The sequence below is a fragment of the Triticum aestivum genome, chromosome 5B (genome assembly GCF_018294505.1).
Source record: "Triticum aestivum cultivar Chinese Spring chromosome 5B, IWGSC CS RefSeq v2.1, whole genome shotgun sequence".
NCBI classification, from domain to species: domain Eukaryota; kingdom Viridiplantae; phylum Streptophyta; class Magnoliopsida; order Poales; family Poaceae; genus Triticum; species Triticum aestivum.
Genome location: NC_057807.1, coordinates 4,488,837 through 4,508,526, shown reverse-complemented (window position 1 = coordinate 4,508,526; position 19,690 = coordinate 4,488,837). Strand labels below are relative to the sequence as shown.

General features: G+C 48.4%; 2 protein-coding genes across 2 annotated transcripts; both read right to left on the bottom strand.

Annotated features, from left to right (window-relative positions):
- Positions 1 to 1,219: 1,219 nt before the first annotated feature.
- Positions 1,220 to 2,876, bottom strand: LOC123110045 (type III polyketide synthase B). The gene is made up of 2 exons (XM_044530449.1): positions 2,538 to 2,876; positions 1,220 to 2,436 (listed from the first exon to the last, which is right to left on the bottom strand). Exons 1-2 carry the CDS (start codon positions 2,746 to 2,748, stop codon positions 1,388 to 1,390), a joined length of 1,260 nt encoding a protein of 419 aa, XP_044386384.1. The 5' UTR covers positions 2,749 to 2,876; the 3' UTR covers positions 1,220 to 1,387.
- A 3,339-nt stretch (positions 2,877 to 6,215) lies between these two features.
- LOC123114048 (vesicle-associated membrane protein 722) lies at positions 6,216 to 8,260 on the bottom strand. Its single transcript, XM_044535405.1, has 4 exons — positions 8,239 to 8,260; positions 7,469 to 7,610; positions 6,793 to 6,913; positions 6,216 to 6,661 (listed from the first exon to the last, which is right to left on the bottom strand). Exons 1-4 carry the CDS (start codon positions 8,258 to 8,260, stop codon positions 6,452 to 6,454), a joined length of 495 nt encoding a protein of 164 aa, XP_044391340.1. The 3' UTR covers positions 6,216 to 6,451.
- Between the last annotated feature and the right edge of the window lie 11,430 nt (positions 8,261 to 19,690).

Here is a 19,690-nt window from a genome sequence, read left to right as displayed (position 1 = left end):
CAATGCTTACATTTTTAGAAAAAAATGTAAATAAAAAATGAAAAAGAAAAACTGATAGAAACCACACATTAAGAAAATTATAGGTACATCAACTAATATACCCGGCAGGTGCACCACACCGAGTCAACGAGCAGCATGCCAAACAAAACTGCTGCCCAAAATCTTTGGCCCAACGCAACTCGAAAACGCACAAAGCAACCAATGAGAGAATGGCAAAAACAGAGCCAGCGCAAAAAGAACAAGAGAGAATAACAGCGAGGGATATGGGCTGGACAGTTAACGAAAAAGTAAAAATTGTTTAGATGTTCGCTCTTCGAGTAAATTGTACTTTGGACCAAGTGGGCATTTATAAATTTATAACCATAATATGAATTGTTTAGATGTTACAGCCTTGCCTTGCAGGAAAGAGCAAAAAATCAGTCACAACTAATGAGTAGCTCTTACGATTTGCTTAGCGCAAGATATTGCCTGCCTCAACTCTGAGTTGCTAAACTAGAATGATTCATCTGTTGGAGTTCCTAATAAGATAGATGCACTGTCTTTTAGATCCTCTGACGACGAATAATTCCCCGCGGCGCCTCCATGTATAGCACACCATTTCTCTAGGAAAAAGGTACAAATCAAGGCGGCTTGTTATGAAACTTGTAGACTGCATACTGCTGCTTAGGCCAGGCATCGACTATGATTAGGCTAGGTTCTGGAAACGCACCAGCAATTTCTGGGACATGGACATTCCATATCTAACATTCTGACAGCTGCTGAGTAGAAACGCCCTGAGTTTTAGTCCCAGCAAATGGCCTTCGGGTGACTGGAACAAAGCTCAGGAACTTCAGCGTGCCATCTTCCAGCGAGACCACAATGCCTCTGAACATGAAAGGTAGTAACAGCTAACATTATTAATCTACTAGAGTAGACAGAAAATATATATCTGTAACTTTGCATATATGTGCAGTAAAGATCCGTTTGGGAGCTCGATCGGTAGGACTTTCCGCCCGTATAGATTTTACCAATGTATTTATTTTACTAGGCACAGACGATTTCAGTTGGTGGCCTGGTCACTACAACTTGTATGATCAGCATATTTAAGTCAGTGAGAAATATGCAAGATATCAATGAGCATATATTTACATCAGTTTCAGACCCACATTCGCTTATAACAAATTCTTTCATTTGGGAAAATTCCGATCAATTTCTATCATGAACAGTGAACAACCAAATGTATGGAAACTCGATATTTCATTGCTTTATTTCACCAAAATCAAACAAACTCGATATTTGATTACCTTTCTTCCTGGTAGGTAAATTTGTGCACGGGCCTCAGAAACCAAAGAAAGCACGAAACGAACTTGTAATGTGCGTGCAAGCAAATTCATGTCCTCCGATCCTGCTAGTTGGCGCCTAGGCGCGCCTGGAGGTTCCTTGCCAGGATCCCCTCCAAGGTGATCCCCGGCCCGAACGCCAGTATGAGTCCCCACTCGCACTGCTCCTGACCCCCCTCCGGCTCCGGCTCCGGCGCCTCCGTCCTCTGCCTGCTCTCCTCCACCATGTTCTCCAGCACGTACACGATGGTGTTGCTGCTCGCGTTCCCAAAGTCCCGGAGCGCGCTCCGGCTCGCGCGCAGCTTCCCGCCGTCCAGCCCCAGCCGCCCTTCCATCTTGGTCAGGATCGCCGGGCCGCCGGGGTGCACCGCCCAGAACATCTTGTCATAGGTCAACATGTTGTCACCCTCCGCAGCAGCAGCAGACGGGTGCTCCTTGATGAGCTTCTGGCAGAAGGACTCCACGTGCGCCTCGATGATGTGGGGGAGCTCGCGGCCCAGCTGGAACTTGATGCCCTCCTCCGTCAGCCGGCCGTCGATGGTCTTCTCGGTGTCAGGGAGGAAGCGCTGCAGCGCCGAGTAGAGCTCGAACAGCGGTCGCTCCTGGGCGGTGGGGTCTGTGCCGACGACGGCCGCGCCCGCGCCGTCGCCGAAGAGCGCCACCCCGACAAGGTCGTAGGGCCGGTCGGGGCTGGGCGGGCGGAACCCGGCCACGGTGGTCTCGGAGGTGGCGAGCAGGACACGCGCGCCCGGGCAGCTCTCGGCCAGGCCCTTGGCGACGCGGAGGCCAGCCACCCCGCCGGAGCACCCGGTGAAGGCCAGCATGACGCGGCGGACGTCCGGGCTGAGCCCCAGGGCGCGCGCCAGGTGCAGGTCCCCGCCCGGGAACCGCGCCTCGCTGGACGAGACGTAGACGAGGTGGGTGATCGCCGAGAGGTCGCCGCCCCACGCCTTGATGCAGGCCAGCGACGCCTCGGTGGCCATCTGCGTCACCGCCTTGTTGGAGATGTCCAGGCGCTGCTTCATCGTCGGCAAGCCCTCCTGGGCCAGCTCCGGGTAGCTCTTGAGGATCTCGTCCGACATCACCACGTACCTCGTCTTCACCGTCGTCGTCTTGCCTGCAATGCATTCATACATATACTCATTACTCATCATGCATCAACGTACAGAAGAACTTGCCGAAATGGGAACAGAGATAGAATTATTAGCTGTTACATACATAGCCTGGCGAGCTTCTCCTTGAGCTCGGGGTCGTTGCAGTTGGTGTTCCTCATGAAGCCCTCGACGACGTAGTCCTGCATGACGAGCTGCTGCGGGAAAGCGTGGCCCAGGGCGAGGATCGTGGCCTTGCCGGGGTTGGGGGCCAGGCAATTAGCCTGCTGCTGCTTGTTCGCCGCCGCCGTTGTGTCGACATCCCTAGCGCTCACCATGGTCGTGTGAGGAGGGTTGGATTGATGCAAGATCGAGGATGGAATCTCAGTGCCGGAGGGGGCCGAGAGGGCTAATTAGCTGCTGGTGGTCCGGAGATTTGAAGACTATATATACATACTCTCTTCTTGTTTCATCCTGCACTGCTAGCTTTAATAACTACTTATTATATATGTATCATGCAGCCTGTGTAGTTAGTTGAGAGGCACCAAGTGCGTGCATGCATGCCTGGCAAGCAAGGTTGGTGGCCAGCAAGCAGATAACGTACAGGTTGTTTACTGGTAATCGATCGGAGTAGCTGCCTTTGAGGATCTCAGTAAACGACCGAGTTCAATTCCTAGAATTGACATGTGATGCACATGGGGTTTCCCTCATTTATTGAGGATCAAGTTTGATGTGGGGTAAAACCACTCATCAAAAAATATCTTGATACTCATTTAAAAAAATTTCCGAGGACCATGTTTATCTTGGTACTCATACTAAAATGGCCGTATGCATCCCTAGTTGGTGCAGAGGCCGGGGAAGTGAAATTCAAGAAAGGAGCGGTGATGTTGAGTTCAGGTAACTCTTATGTGTGACACCCAGTATGTGAGTTGTTCACTTTCACGCAGGTCAGTGATCGGTGTGTGACGGCGTTGGACTGATACTCTGAAAGTTGGGAGCACAAATTAGAGTAACAAGGAACTTAATTTTGCTCGAGTGTTGACCGTGGTCAAGAAAAGAAGGGACTACAAGTTGCAGGTAGAGTCATATGGAGTCTTTGGAGTAGCAGCGGTGCTCATGGGATAAGCTCAAGTCCAATATACATGGAAGTTTGACGCATGGACGAACTCAAGGTGGTGGAGAATATTCGCCAAGGTGGAGTTTGTTAGAGTTGTGTCGAATATAGTGTACAAGGTAGGTTACAGTTGGACTTGTAGTTGTATTGTGTTTACATAGAATGTGGAGTCGTGTTCTAGTAGGACACTTGTATACCAGGCCTCTCATATATAGCGGGGCTGGACACACGATGTAACCTATGCCAACATAATAACATAGGCGCGCAAGGGGAGCCGGCCGCGTGTGCCGGCACCCGGGTGGCCGGTGTGCGGTATTGTGACGGTGTCACGGGGAGGAGCGCCCGTAGTCAGGCCCGGGATGTAGCCATATCGGTGAACCTCGTTAACAAATCTCGGTGTCGTGCCTCGTGTGATTGCTTGGTCCTCGGATGATCGGCGGTATGCCTCGGATTTATTCTAACACCCACGACGCCGTCAAGTCCCAGCACAAGGCGCTCTACGACATGTTCGACCCCGCCAAGGCCGGCGGCACCAGCGCGGCCGTGGCGGGCACGTTCAGGCTCGTCAACCAGGCGTTTGCCGCGCTCACGGACATCAGGAAGAACGAGGGCGCGGTGCCGGGGAGAGCTCCCGCTCCTCGCCACCGCCTGCCGCCGCTGCTCCCGGTGCCGCGTGCCAAGGCCAAGCCGGTCGCCGCGCCCGTGTGCATGGTGGTGGTGGGCGAGCAGCAGGTCGTGGCCGATTATCCTGCTGCTACTGCTGCTGCCTTCGTGGACGAGCCAGTGGCGCCGGAGCAGAAGGGGCACGGCGTGGTGGCAGATGAGGAGGAGAAGGACGAGGTGTACTCGTTAAGGCCTAATCAGTTATGACTATACGAGTTATAAATCGTTACTACTGTAGTTACATTGTTTGTTTGTGTTTCTTCTTCAGTTGAGTAGATCTATCATATGTGTAACTTGATGTGATTCATAGCTCGTGATGATCCTGAGAATTTGTAAAAAAATTTGTTTTTTATGATCCTGAGTCTATAGTAGAATTGATGATCAAAAGTTTCATGTTTAAACTGTGTGGTGCATATCAGCATATGGTTGGCTATCTCAAAACCTATTGACAAACGGGTGTAGCGAGGCTACTCAAGAATCCCCTCCCCCGGAAAAGAGATTCTCTAATTAGGATATGTGCCTAGTTATTGCACATCTAAGTGATTCAATCAAACATAAAACAAAAAGAGAAGAAGAAAATACCCACATGAATCTCCTCGTAAGATCAATGATACATGACTTAGATGTGTAATACTTTATGGCACATCTAGATGTAAAAATTGCAATTATTACTATAAGTTACGATCTGTTTGCTTGTGATTCTTCTTCATAACTTGTGATGATCATGAGATTTGTAGTCAAATTTTTTGTTATGATCCCAATCTGAAGTAGAATTGATGATTGAAACTTTCTAGTTTAAACCTTGTGCTATATATTGTTAGCTATCTCAAAACCTATCGACAAACGGATGAAGCGAGGCTAATCAATATGCTTTGGGTAGTACTCCCTCTGTCCCATAATAAGATGCTATTACATCCAATATAAGACAGAGGGAGTAGCAACAAAAGGAAACATGCAATTTCTACGATTATTCACTTGATGAAAAAAAATGACACGTGGGGCTCACGTGCCGGTGACCAGAGCAACCGCTCTGCTTTTTCTCCTGTCTAACTCATTGTTCAAACGGAGTGGTGAAGCTAGGCCAGGCTAGGTGGACACAACCTAACCTAGCTAGGTGAAAGCAACGACGATACCGACAATGATGAGGTTGATCTTCATAGTGTGAAATAGGACTTGAACTTAATTAACTCATACCACGAGCATCTCTTGATTACTTATTCTATAACTCTCTAAATTTCTCTCAAAATATTAACTCCTCAAATAATGAGATGTTAAAAAAAGTGTGAGCTAGCCCTTCACTGCCGCTTCCCGGTATCCTTCCTCCAAAATGATGACCAACAACACCTTGGGGCGCATCATCGAGCTCATCGTGGCCATGTAAGGAGACACAATGGGCTCATTGAGGTGCAAGGATGCGCACGCGCCCGACAATGGCACCCCTAACGCATCTATGGTCGCCATCCTTTAGGTCAGGGCCCAGGGAGGGTGCTAGGCCACCATGCAGAGGAGCGTCGAAGGTGCGCGGTGCAGTGCCACTAGCTAGATTAGTAGGGAAAATGGACGCTAGCGAGGCAGTCGGGGCGGGGAATGGCGGCAGCTAGCTCGGGAGACAGGGGGTGTGCCGACTGTGCGTGGGAAGAATGATGAGCAACAACGAGAGTGTCAGGGGTGAAGAGGGGGTGTTTAGGGAGATTTTGCTCCGCCGCTCAAATTTGTTGTGGAGAGGGGATGTTTGAGGCTCAACTCCTCAATCTTTTAAGAGTAAAACTTTGGACCCGAATATCTAGACAATGTCAGATCTAAGGCATGATAAATGAAACGTTTTTCATAATAATTATGTTTGTCGATCGGGATGACAAGTTTAGTTGGCGAGCATGGCAAATCTGACTCTATTCATTTTTTTTGCTCAAAAATTGCTGTCTTTGCAAACTAGATTTGCCATCATCACGCTAATATGAATTGCCATGAAAAACGTTCGATTTGTCATGCCTAAAAATCTGACCAAATTTTTTTAGGAAAGAGCTAAGATAAAGTTAACTTCTCAAAAGTGAATTTTTCAAAGAGCCGTAAGGGCTACATTTCCCCGTGTGTTTCTTCTCTAGCTGATGAGTAGACCTACTAGCAGGCCTTGAATCCATGGCAGGTGACTTGACATGATCGGATCGATCGCGAGAACCAGTAGTATAGTAAATATTATAGAATCAACGATTGAGACTTAAATTTTCTATTCAAGCTGTGGACGAAGCTAGGATGATATGCTATGGCTACTTGCAGTGGTCCCGATGGCAGATGGAGAGGACGATGATGAGGATGATGGCGACGACAATGCCGGCGACGATGAGCTTGATCTTCATGTTCTGGTACCACATCCTTCGGCGGATCCGCGTGCCCTCAGTCCTGAAATCCATGGCCTGGTCGTGGAGCTGCTCGGTCCTCGTCACCAGGCCGTCGATTTGCTCCCCGCGATCAATCACCTGAGTAGCATCCGTTCAAAAATTCATCAAACAAAGTTATCATGATGTTTTCCATCATGATGCCCTTGACCTCTGAGAACTAAAGAACAAACCCATTCAGCCTTACAGTTATTTGAACAAGAGATTAGTACCTTGTCGATGTTTTCCATCATGATGCCCTTGACCTCTGAGACCTGGGCCTGCACATTGGACAGCCTGCTCACCTCCTCGGGGTGATCCATGCAGTACTGCATCTGCTCCTTCAGCCTCGGCCTGTCCAATCCCTTTGTTTGTTCATAGCTTACTTAATTATAGTGCTAGATCACTAATGGATCATCATAAAAGTACTCCCTCCGTTCGGAATTACTTGTCGCAGAAATGGATGTATCTAGACGTATTTTAATTCTAGATACATTTATCTGCGAGACAAGTAATTCCGAACGGAGGGAGTAATCAATTACCTTGATAGGTAGACATGGATACATAGCCGTTGAAGTATTTGTTATGGAATGATCTTTTATTTTTGGTAACGTTGTACTAGTATTTTTGTTATGGATATTTTTATTTTTGGTAACGTTGTACTAGTACTCCCTCCGTCCCAAAATACTTGTCGGAGAAATGAATGTATCTAGACGCAATTTAGTTTTAGATACATCCATTTTCATCCATTTCTCCGACAAGTATTTCCGGACGGAGGGAGTATTTGTTATGGAATGATCTTTGACTCATCAATGAGTACGTGGCTGAATTTGTTGACCACAGCTAATTAACCTCTGTCTCTATGTCATTCAGAGTAGTTAACTCACAACATTAGTGATAATTTGTTACCCAAAATCTTTGGTGAGGCTGTTGGCGGTGGCGGTGGCGGCCTTGCCTCCGGCGTATCGCTTGTTGAACTCCTCCTTGATCCTCTCCAGGAAGGCCAGGGGCACCTCGCGCCCCGCCGCCTCCGTCGCCACCACGCAGTAGGCTGCATATCATATGTATATGCACATGTCATTTTCAGTTCAGGCTTTGGTTTTACTGAAACATGTTTGTCATCAACAATCGTAGTTTTGGCCAACTCTGACCCATTTCGTGGACTATTACTCACCGTTTCGGGGTCCCGAAGCGATTTCCATTGTTGTTGAACCCCTAGGTGCGCTTACGTGTCGATCAGCAACACTCACACTTTTTGGCCAATTCTGGCCCGTTTCATGGACTATTACTCACAGTTTTGGTGTCCCAGAGTGATTTCCACTATTAACGAACCCCTGGGTGCGTTTTCGTGTTGGTCATCATCACTCATGATTTTTGTCGATTCTGACCCGTTTTGTGGACTATTACTCACCGTTTTGGGGTCCCAAAGCGATTACCATGGTTGTCGAACCCCAAGATGTGTTTACGTGTTGGTCGTCAGGACTCATATTTTGGGCCGATTTTGGCCCGTTTCTTGGACTATACTCAGTTTTGGGGCCTCGAAGTGATTTCCACGATTGACGAACGCCGGGGTGCGTTTAAGTGTCGGTCATCAACACTCATAATTTTGGCCAATTCTGGTCCGTGTCATGGACTATTACTCCCCGTTTTGGGGTCCGAGTGCAATTTCCACGACTGACGTTCCCCGGGGTGCGCGTACATGTCGGTCATCAACACTCGTAGTTTTGGCCAATTCTGGCCCGTTTCATGGACTATTACGCACTGTTTCGGGGTCCCGAAGCGATTTCCATTGTTGTTGAACCCCAAGGTGCGCTTACGTGTCGGTCATCAACACTCGCACTTTTTCACCGATTCTGGCCCGTTTCATGGACTATTACTCACAGTTTTGGGGTCCCGGAGTGAATTCCACTATTAACGAACCCCGGGGTGCATTTTCATGTCGGTCATTAGCACTCGTGGTTTTTGTCGATTGTGACCCGTTTTGTGGACTATTACTCACCGTTTTGGGGGTCCCAATGCGATTTCCATGGTTGTCTAACCCCAAGGTGTGCTTACGTGTTGGTCGTCAAGACTCACAGTTTGGCCGAATCTGGCCCGTTTCTTGGACTATTACTCAGTTTTGGGGCCCCGAAGTGATTTCCACGATTGTCGAACTCCGAGGTGCGTTTAAGTGTCAGTCAACAACACTCACAATTTTGGCCAATTCTGGTACGTTTCGTGGATTATTACTCACCGTTTTGGGGTCCCAGTGCGATTTCTATGATTGACGATCCCCGAGGAGCGTTTACGTGTTCGTCGTTAACGCTCACAGTTTTGGCCAATTCTGACCCATTTCCTGGACTATTACCCACCGTTTTGGGGTCCCGAAGTGATTTACATAGTTGTTGAACCCAAAGGTGCGCCTACATGTCGGTCATCAACACTCGCACTTTTTGGCCGATTCAGGCCCGTTTCATGGACTATTACTCACAGTTTTGGGGTCCCGGAGTGATTTCCACTGTTAACAAACCCCGGGGTGCGTTTTTGAGTCGGTCATCAGCACTCGCGATTTTTGTCGATTCTGAACCGTTTTGTGGACTATTACTCACCGTTTTGGGGTCCCAAAGTGATTTGCATGGTTGTCGAACCCCAAGATGTGCTTACATGTAGGTCGACAAGACTCATAGTTTGAGCCGATTCTGGCCCGTTTCTAGGACTATTACACAGTTTTGGGGCTCCGAAGTGATCTCCACGATTGACGAACCCCGTGGTGCGTTTAAGTGTCGGTCATCAACACTCACAATTTTGGCCAATTCTGGTCCGTTTCATGGACTATTACTCACCGTTTTGGGGTCATAGTGCGATTTCCACGATTGACGATCCCTGGGTGTGCTTACATGTTTGTCATCAACAATCGTAGTTTTGGCCAATTCTGACCCGTTTCATGGACTATTACTCACCGTTTCGGGGTCCCGAAGCGATTTCCATTGTTGTTGAACCCCTAGGTGCGCTTACGTGTCGATCAGCAACACTCACACTTTTTGGCCAATTCTGGCCTGTTTCATGGACTATTACTCGCAGTTTTGGTGTCCCAGAGTGATTTCCACTATTAACAAACCCCGGGGTGCGTGTTCGTGTTGGTCATCAGCACTTGCGGTTTTTGTCGATTCTGACCCGTTTTGTGGACTATTACTCACCGTTTTGGGGTCCCAAAGCGATTACCATGGTTGTCGAACCCCAAGATGTGCTTACGTGTTGGTCGTCAGGACTCATATTTTGGGCCGATTTTGGCCCGTTTCTTGGACTATACTCAGTTTTGGGGCCCCGAAGTGATTTCCACGATTGACGAACGCCGGGGTGCGTTTAAGTGTCGGTCATCAACACTCACAATTTTGGCCAATTCTGGTCCGTTTCGTGGACTATTACTCCCCATTTTGGGGTCCCAGTGCAATTTCCACGATTGACGTTCCCCGGGGTCCGCGTACATGTCGGTCATCAACACTCGTAGTTTTGGCAAATTCTGGCCCGTTTCACGGACTATTACGCACTGTTTCAGGGTCCCGAAGCAATTTCCATTGTTGTTGAACCCCAATGTGCGCTTACGTGTCGGTCATCAACACTGGCACTTTTTGACCGATTCTGGCCCGTTTCATGGATTATTACTCATAGTTTTGGGGTCCCGGAGTGAATTCCACTATTAACGAACCCCGGGGTGCATTTTCATGTCGGTCATTAGCACTCGCGGTTTTTGTCGATTCTGACCCGTTTTGTGGACTATCACTCACCATTTTGGGGTCCCAATGCGATTTCCATGGTTGTCTAACCCCAAGGTGTGCTTACGTGTCGGTCGTCAAGACTCACAGTTTGGCCGAATCTGGCCCGTTTCTTGGACTATTACTCAGTTTTGGGGCCCCGAAGTGATTTCCATGATTGTCGAATTCCGAGGTGCGTTTAAGTGTCAGTCAACAACACTCACAATTTTGGCCAATTCTGGTCTGTTTCGTGGATTATTACTCACCGTTTTGGGGTCCCAGTGCGATTTCTATGATTGACGATCCCCGAGGAGCGTTTATGTGTTCGTCGTTAACGCTCACAGGTTTGGCCAATTCTGACCCATTTCCTGGACTATTACCCACCGTTTTGGGGTCCCGAAGTGATTTACATAGTTGTTGAACCCAAAGGTGCGCCTACATGTCGGTCATCAACACTCGCACTTTTTGGCCGATTCAGGCCCGTTTCATGGACTATTACTCACAGTTTTGGGGTCCCGTAGTGAATTCCACTGTTAACAAACCCCGGGGTGCGTTTTTGAGTCCGTCATCAGCACTCGCGATTTTTATCAATTCAGAACCGTTTTGTGGACTATTACTCACCGTTTTGGGGTCCCAAAGTGATTTCCATGGTTGTCGAACCCCAAGATGTGCTTACATGTAGGTCGACAAGACTCATAGTTTGAGCCGATTCTGGCCCGTTTCTTGGAGTATTACACAGTTTTGTGGCTCCGAAGTGATCTCCACGATTGACGAACCCCGAGGTGAGTTTAAGTGTCGGTCATCAACACTCACAATTTTGGCCAATTCTGGTCCGTTTCGTGGACTATTACTCACCGTTTTGGGGTCCCAGTGCGATTTCCACGATTGACGATCCCTGGGTGTGCTTACATGTTTGTCATCAACAATCGTAGTTTTGGCCAACTCTGACCCGTTTCGTGGACTATTACTCACCGTTTCGGGGTCCCGAAGCGATTTCCATTGTTGCTGAACCCCTAGGTGCGCTTACGTGTCGATCAGCAACACTCACACTTTTTGGCCAATTCTGGCCCGTTTCATGGACTATTACTCACAATTTTGGTGTCCCAGAGTGATTTCCACTATTAACGAACCCCTGGGTGCGTTTTCGTGTTGGTCATCATCACTCATGATTTTTGTCAATTCTGACCCGTTTTGTGGACTATTACTCACCGTTTTGGGGTCCCAAAGCGATTACCATGGTTGTCGAACCCCAAGATGTGCTTACGTGTTGGTCGTCAGGACTCATATTTTGGGCCGATTTTGGCCCGTTTCTTGGACTATACTCAGTTTTGGGGCCCCGAAGTGATTTCCACGATTGACGAACGCCGGGGTGCGTTTAAGTGTCGGTCATCAACACTCATAATTTTGGCCAATTCTGGTCCGTTTCATGGACTATTACTCCCCGTTTTGGGGTCTGAGTGCAATTTCCACGACTGACGTTCCCCGGGGTGCGCGTACATGTCGGTCATCAACACTCGTAGTTTTGGCCAATTCTGGCCCGTTTCATGGACTATTACGCACTGTTTCGGGGTCCCGAAGCGATTTCCATTGTTGTTGAACCCCAAGGTGCGCTTACGTGTCGGTCATCAACACCCGCACTTTTTCACCGATTCTAGCCCGTTTCATGGACTATTACTCACAGTTTTGGGGTCCCGGAGTGAATTCCACTATTAACGAACCCCGGGGTGCATTTTCATGTCGGTCATTAGCACTCGTGGTTTTTGTCGATTGTGACCCGTTTTGTGGACTATTACTCACCGTTTTGGGGGTCCCAATGCGATTTCCATGGTTGTCTAACCCCAAGGTGTGCTTACGTGTTGGTCGTCAAGACTCACAGTTTGGCCGAATCTGGCCCGTTTCTTGGACTATTACTCAGTTTTGGGGCCCCGAAGTGATTTCCACGATTGTCGAACTCCGAGGTGCGTTTAAGTGTCAGTCAACAACACTCACAATTTTGGCCAATTCTGGTCCGTTTCGTGGATTATTACTCACCGTTTTGGGGTCCCAGTGCGATTTCTATGATTGACGATCCCCGAGGAGCGTTTACGTGTTCGTCGTTAACGCTCACAGTTTTGGCCAATTCTAACCCATTTCCTGGACTATTACCCACCGTTTTGGGGTCCCGAAGTGATTTACATAGTTGTTGAACCCAAAGGTGCGCCTACATGTCGGTCATCAACACTCGCACTTTTTGGCCGATTCAGGCCCGTTTCATGGACTATTACTCACAGTTTTGGGGTCCCGAAGTGATTTCCACTGTTAACAAACCCCGGGGTGCGTTTTTGAGTCGGTCATCAGCACTCGCGATTTTTGTCGATTCTGAACCGTTTTGTGGACTATTACTCACCGTTTTGGGGTCCCAAAGTGATTTCCATGGTTGTCGAACCCCAAGATGTGCTTACATGTAGGTCGACAAGACTCATAGTTTGAGCCGATTCTGGCCCGTTTCTTGGACTATTACACAGTTTTGGGGCTCCGAAGTGATCTCCACGATTGACGAACCCCGTGGTGCGTTTAAGTGTCGGTCATCAACACTCACAATTTTGGCCAATTCTGGTCCGTTTCATGGACTATTACTCACCGTTTTGGGGTCATAGTGCGATTTCCACGATTGACGATCCCTGGGTGTGCTTACATGTTTGTCATCAACAATCGTAGTTATGGCCAATTCTGACCCGTTTCATGGACTATTACTCACCGTTTCGGGGTCCCGAAGCGATTTCCATTGTTGTTGAACCCCTAGGTGCGCTTACGTGTCGATCAGCAACACTCACACTTTTTGGCCAATTCTGGCCCGTTTCATGGACTATTACTCGCAGTTTTGGTGTCCCAGAGTGATTTCCACTATTAACAAACCCCGGGGTGCATGTTCATGTTGGTCATCAGCACTTGCGGTTTTTGTCGATTCTGACCCGTTTTGTGGACTATTACTCACCGTTTTGGGGTCCCAAAGCGATTACCATGGTTGTCGAACCCCAAGATGTGCTTACGTGTTGGTCGTCAGGACTCATATTTTGGGCCGATTTTGGCCCGTTTCTTGGACTATACTCAGTTTTGGGGCCCCGAAGTGATTTCCACGATTGACGAACGCCGGGGTGCGTTTAAGTGTCGGTCATCAACACTCACAATTTTGGCCAATTCTGGTCCGTTTCGTGGACTATTACTCCCCATTTTGGGGTCCCAGTGCAATTTCCACGATTGACGTTCCCGGGGTCCGCGTACATGTCGGTCATCAACACTCGTAGTTTTGGCAAATTCTGGCCCGTTTCACGGACTATTACGCACTATTTCAGGGTCCCGAAGCAATTTCCATTGTTGTTGAACCCCAATGTGCGCTTACGTGTCGGTCATCAACACTGGCACTTTTTGACCGATTCTGGCCCGTTTCATGGATTATTACTCATAGTTTTGGGGTCCCGGAGTGAATTCCACTATTAACGAACCCCGGGGTGCATTTTCATGTCGGTCATTACCACTCACGGTTTTTGTCGATTCTGACCCGTTTTGTGGACTATTACTCACCGTTTTGGGGGTCCCAATGCGATTTCCATGGTTGTCTAACCCCAAGGTGTGCTTACGTGTTGGTCGTCAAGACTCACAGTTTGGCCGAATCTGGCCCGTTTCTTGGACTATTACTCAGTTTTGGGGCCCCGAAGTGATTTCCACGATTGTCGAATTCCGAGGTGCGTTTAAGTGTCAGTCAACAACACTCACAATTTTGGCCAATTCTGGTCTGTTTCGTGGATTATTACTCACCGTTTTTGGGTCCCAGTGCGATTTCTATGATTGACGATCCCCGAGGAGCGTTTATGTGTTCGTCGTTAACGCTCACAGGTTTGGCCAATTCTGACCCATTTCCTGGACTATTACCCACCGTTTTGGGGTCCCGAAGTGATTTACATAGTTGTTGAACCCAAAGGTGCGCCTATATGTCGGTCATCAACACTCGCACTTTTTGGCCGATTCAGGCCCGTTTCATGGACTATTACTCACAGTTTTGGGGTCCCGAAGTGATTTCCACTGTTAACAAACCCCGGGGTGCATTTTTGAGTCGGTCATCAGAACACGCGATTTTTGTCGATTCTGAACCGTTTTGTGGACTATTACTCACCGTTTTGGGGTCCCAAAGTGATTTCCATGGTTGTCGAACCCCAAGATGTGCTTACATGTAGGTCGACAAGACTCATAGTTTGAGCCGATTCTGGCCCGTTTCTTGGAGTATTACACAGTTTTGTGGCTCCGAAGTGATCTCCACGATTGACGAACCCCGAGGTGAGTTTAAGTGTCGGTCATCAACACTCACAATTTTGGCCAATTCTGGTCCGTTTCGTGGACTATTACTCACCGTTTTGGGGTCCCAGTGCGATTTCCACGATTGACGATCCCTGGGTGTGCTTACATGTTTGTCATCAACAATCCTAGTTTTGGCCAATTCTGACCCGTTTCGTGGACTATTACTCACTGTTTCGGGGTCCCGAAGCGATTTCCATTGTTGTTGAACCCCTAGGTGCGATTACGTGTCGATCAGCAACACTCACACTTTTTGGCCAATTCTGGCCCGTTTCATGGACTATTACTCATAGTTTTGGTGTCCCAGAGTGATTTCCACTATTAACGAACCCCTGGGTGCGTTTTCGTGTTGGTCATCATCACTCATGATTTTTGTCGATTCTGACCCGTTTTGTGGACTATTACTCACCGTTTTGGGGTCCCAAAGCGATTCCATGGTTGTCGAACCCCAAGATGTGCTTACGTGTTGGTCGTCAGGACTCATATTTTGGGCTGATTTTGGCCCGTTTCTTGGACTATACTCAGTTTTGGGGCCCCGAAGTGATTTCCACGGTTGACGAACGTCGGGGTGCGTTTAAGTGTCGGTTATCAACACTCACAATTTTGGCCAATTCTGGTCCGTTTCATGGACTATTACTCCCCGTTGTGGGGTCCCAGTGCAATTTCCACGATTGACGTTCCCCGGGGTGCGCGTACATGTCGGTCATCAACACTCGTAGTTTTGGCCAATTCTGGCCCGTTTCATGGACTATTACGCACTGTTTCGGGGTCCCGAAGTGATTTCCATTGTTGTTGAACCCCAAGGTGCGCTTACGTGTCGGTCATCAACACTCGCACTTTTTGACCGATTCTGGCCCGTTTCATGGACTATTACTCATAGTTTTGGGGTCCCGGAGTGAATTCCACTATTAACGAACCCCGGGGTGCATTTTCATGTCGGTCATTAGCACTCGCGGTTTTTGTCGATTCTGACCCGTTTTGTGGACTATTACTCACCGTTTTGGGGGTCCCAATGCGATTTCCATGGTTGTCTAACCCCAAGGTGTGCTTACGTGTTGGTCGTCAAGACTCACAGTTTGGCCGAATCTGGCCCGTTTCTAGGACTATTACTCAGTTTTGGGGCCCCGAAGTGATTTCCACGATTGTCGAATTCCGAGGTGCGTTTAAGTGTCAGTCAACAACACTCACAATTTTGGCCAATTCTGGTCTGTTTCGTGGATTATTACTCACCGTTTTGGGGTCCCAGTGCGATTTCTATGATTGACGATCCCCGAGGAGCGTTTATGTGTTCGTCGTTAACGCTCACAGGTTTGGCCAATTCTGACCCATTTCCTGGACTATTGCCCACCGTTTTGGGGTCCCGAAGTGATTTACATAGTTGTTGAACCCAAAGGTGCGCCTACATGTCGGTCATCAACACTCGCACTTTTTGGCCGATTCAGGCCCGTTTCATGGACTATTACTCACAGTTTTGGGGTCCCGGAGTGATTTCCACTGTTAACAAACCCCGGGGTGCGTTTTTGAGTCGGTCATTCAGCACTCGCGATTTTTATCAATTCTGAACCGTGTTGTGGACTATTACTCACCGTTTTGGGGTCCCAAAGTGATTTCCATGGTTGTTGAACCCCAAGATGTGCTTACATGTAGGTCGACAAGACTCATAGTTTGAGCCGATTCTGGCCCGTTTCTTGGAGTATTACACAGTTTTGTGGCTCCGAAGTGATCTCCATGATTGACGAACCCCGGGGTGAGTTTAAGTGTCGGTCATCAACACTCACAATTTTGGCCAATTCTGGTCCGTTTCGTGGACTATTACTCACCGTTTTGGGGTCCCAGTGCGATTCCACGATTGACGATCCCTGGGTGTGCTTACATGTTTGTCATCAACAATCCTAGTTTTGTCCAATTCTGACCCGTTTCGTGGACTATTACTCACCGTTTCGGGGTCCCGAAGCGATTTCCATTGTTGTTGAACCCCTAGGTGCGATTACGTGTCGATCAACAACACTCACACTTTTTGGCCAATTCTGGCCCGTTTCATGGACTATTACTCACAGTTTTGGTGTCCCAGAGTGATTTCCACTATTAACGAACCCCTGGGTGCGTTTTCGTGTTGGTCATCATCACTCATGATTTTTGTCGATTCTGACCCGTTTTGTGGACTATTACTCACCGTTTTGGGGTCCCAAAGCGATTACCATGGTTGTCGAACCCCAAGATGTGCTTACGTGTTGGTCGTCAGGACTCATATTTTGGGCCGATTTTGCCCGTTTCTTGGACTATACTCAGTTTTGGGGCCCCGAAGTGATTTCCACGATTGACGAACCCCGGGGTGCGTTTAAGTGTCGGTCATCAACACTCACAATTTTGGCCAATTCTGGTCCGTTTCATGGACTATTACTCCCCGTTTTGGGGTCCCAGTGCAATTTCCACGATTGACATTCCCCGGGGTGCGCGTACATGTCGGTCATCAACACTCGTAGTTTTGGCCAATTCTGGCCCGTTTCATGGACTATTACGCACTGTTTCGGGGTCCCGAAGCAATTTCCATTGTTGTTGAACCCCAAGGTGCGCTTACGTGTCGGTCATGAACACTCGCACTTTTTGACTGATTCTGGCCCGTTTCATGGACTATTACTGACAGTTTTGGGGTCCCGGAGTGAATTCCACTATTAACGAACCCCGGGGTGCATTTTCATGTCGGTCATTAGCACTCACGGTTTTTGTCGATTGTGACCCGTTTTGTGGACTATTACTCACCGTTTTGGGGGTCCCAATGCGATTTCCATGGTTGTCTAACCCCAAGGTGTGCCTACGTGTTGGTCGTCAAGACTCACAGTTTGGCCGAATCTGGCCCGTTTCTTGGACTATTACTCAGTTTTGGGGCCCCGAAGTGATTTCCACGATTGTCGAACTCCGAGGTGCGTTTAAGTGTCAGTCAACAACACTCACAATTTTGGCCAATTTTGGTCCGTTTCGTGGATTATTACTCACCGTTTTGGGGTCCCAGTGCGATTTCTATGATTGACGATCCCCGAGGAGCGTTTACGAGTTCGTCGTTAACGCTCACAGTTTTGGCCAATTCTGACCCATTTCCTGGACTATTACCCACCGTTTTGGCGTCCCGAAGTGATTTACATAGTTGTTGAACCCAAAGGTGCGCCTACATGTCGGTCATCAACACTTGCACTTTTTGGCCGATTCAGGCCCGTTCATGGACTATTACTCACAGTTTTGGGGTCCCGAAGTGATCTCCACTGTTAACAAACCCCGGGGTGCGTTTTTGAGTCGGTCATCAGCACTCGCGATTTTTGTCGATTCTGAACCGTTTTGTGGACTATTACTCACCGTTTTGGGGTCCCAAAGTGATTTCCATGGTTCTCGAACCCCAAGAAGTGCTTACATGTAGGTCGACAAGACTCATAGTTTGAGCCGATTCTGGCCCGTTTCTTGGACTATTACACAGTTTTGGGGCTCCGAAGTGATTTCCACGATTGACGAACCCCGGGGTGCATTTAAGTGTCGGTCATCAACACTCACAATTTTGGCCAATTCTGGTCCGTTTCGTGGACTATTACTCACCGTTTTGGGGTCCCAGTGCGATTTCCACGATTGACGATCCCTGAGTGTGCTTACATGTTTGTCATCAACAATCGTAGTTTTGGCCAACTCTGACCCATTTCGTGGACTATTACTCATCGTTTCGGGGTCCCGAAGCGATTTCCATTGTTGTTGAACCCCTAGGTGCGCTTACGTGTCGATCAGCAACACTCACACTTTTTGGCCAATTCTGGCCCGTTTCATGGACTATTACTCATAGTTTTGGTGTCCCAGAGTGATTTCCACTATTAATGAACCCCGGGGTGCGTTTTCGTGTTGGTCATCAGCACTTGCGGTTTTTGTCGATTCTGACCCGTTTTGTGGACTATTACTCACCGTTTTGGGGTCCCAAAGCGATTACCATGGTTGTCGAACCCCAAGATGTGCTTACGTGTTGGTCGTCAGGACTCATATTTTGGGCCGATTTTGGCACGTTTCTTGGACTATACTCAGTTTTGGGGCCCCGAAGTGATTTCCACGATTGACGAACGCCGGGGTGCGTTTAAGTGTCGGTCATCAACACTCACAATTTTGGCCAATTCTGGTCCGTTTCATGGACTATTACTCCCCGTTTTGGGGTCCCAGTGCAATTTCCACGATTGACATTCCCCGGGGTGCGCGTACATGTCGGTCATCAACACTCGTAGTTTTGGCCAATTCTGGCCCGTTTCATGGACTATTACGCACTGTTTCGGGGTCCCGAAGCAATTTCCATTGTTGTTGAACTCCAAGGTGCGCTTACGTGTCGGTCATGAACACTCGCACTTTTTGACCGATTCTGGCCCGTTTCATGGACTATTACTGACAGTTTTGGGGTCCCGGAGTGAATTCCACTATTAACGAACCCCGGGGTGCATTTTCATGTTGGTCATTAGCACTCACGGTTTTTGTCGATTGTGACCCGTTTTGTGGACTATTACTCACCGTTTTGGGGGTCCCAATGCGATTTCCATGGTTTTCTAACCCCAAGGTGTTTCTACGTGTTGGTTGTCAAGACTCACAGTTTGCCCGAATCTGGCCCGTTTCTTGGACTATTACTCAGTTTTGGGGCCCCGAAGTGATTTCCACGATTGTCGAACTCCGAGGTCCGTTTAAGTGTCAGTCAACAACACTCACAATTTTGGCCAATTCTGGTCCGTTTCGTGGATTATTACTCACCGTTTTCGGGTCCCAGTGCGATTTCTATGATTGACGATCCCCGAGGAGCGTTTACGAGTTCGTCGTTAACGCTCACAGTTTTGGCCAATTCTGACCCATTTCCTGGACTATTACCCACCGTATTGGTGTCCCGAAGTGATTTACATAGTTGTTGAACCCAAAGGTGCGCCTACATGTCGGTCATCAACAGTTGCACTTTTTGGCCGATTTAGGCCCGTTCATGGACTATTACTCACAGTTTTGGGGTCCCGAAGTGATCTCCACTATTAACAAACCCCGGGGTGCGTTTTTGAGTCGGTCATCAGCACTCGCG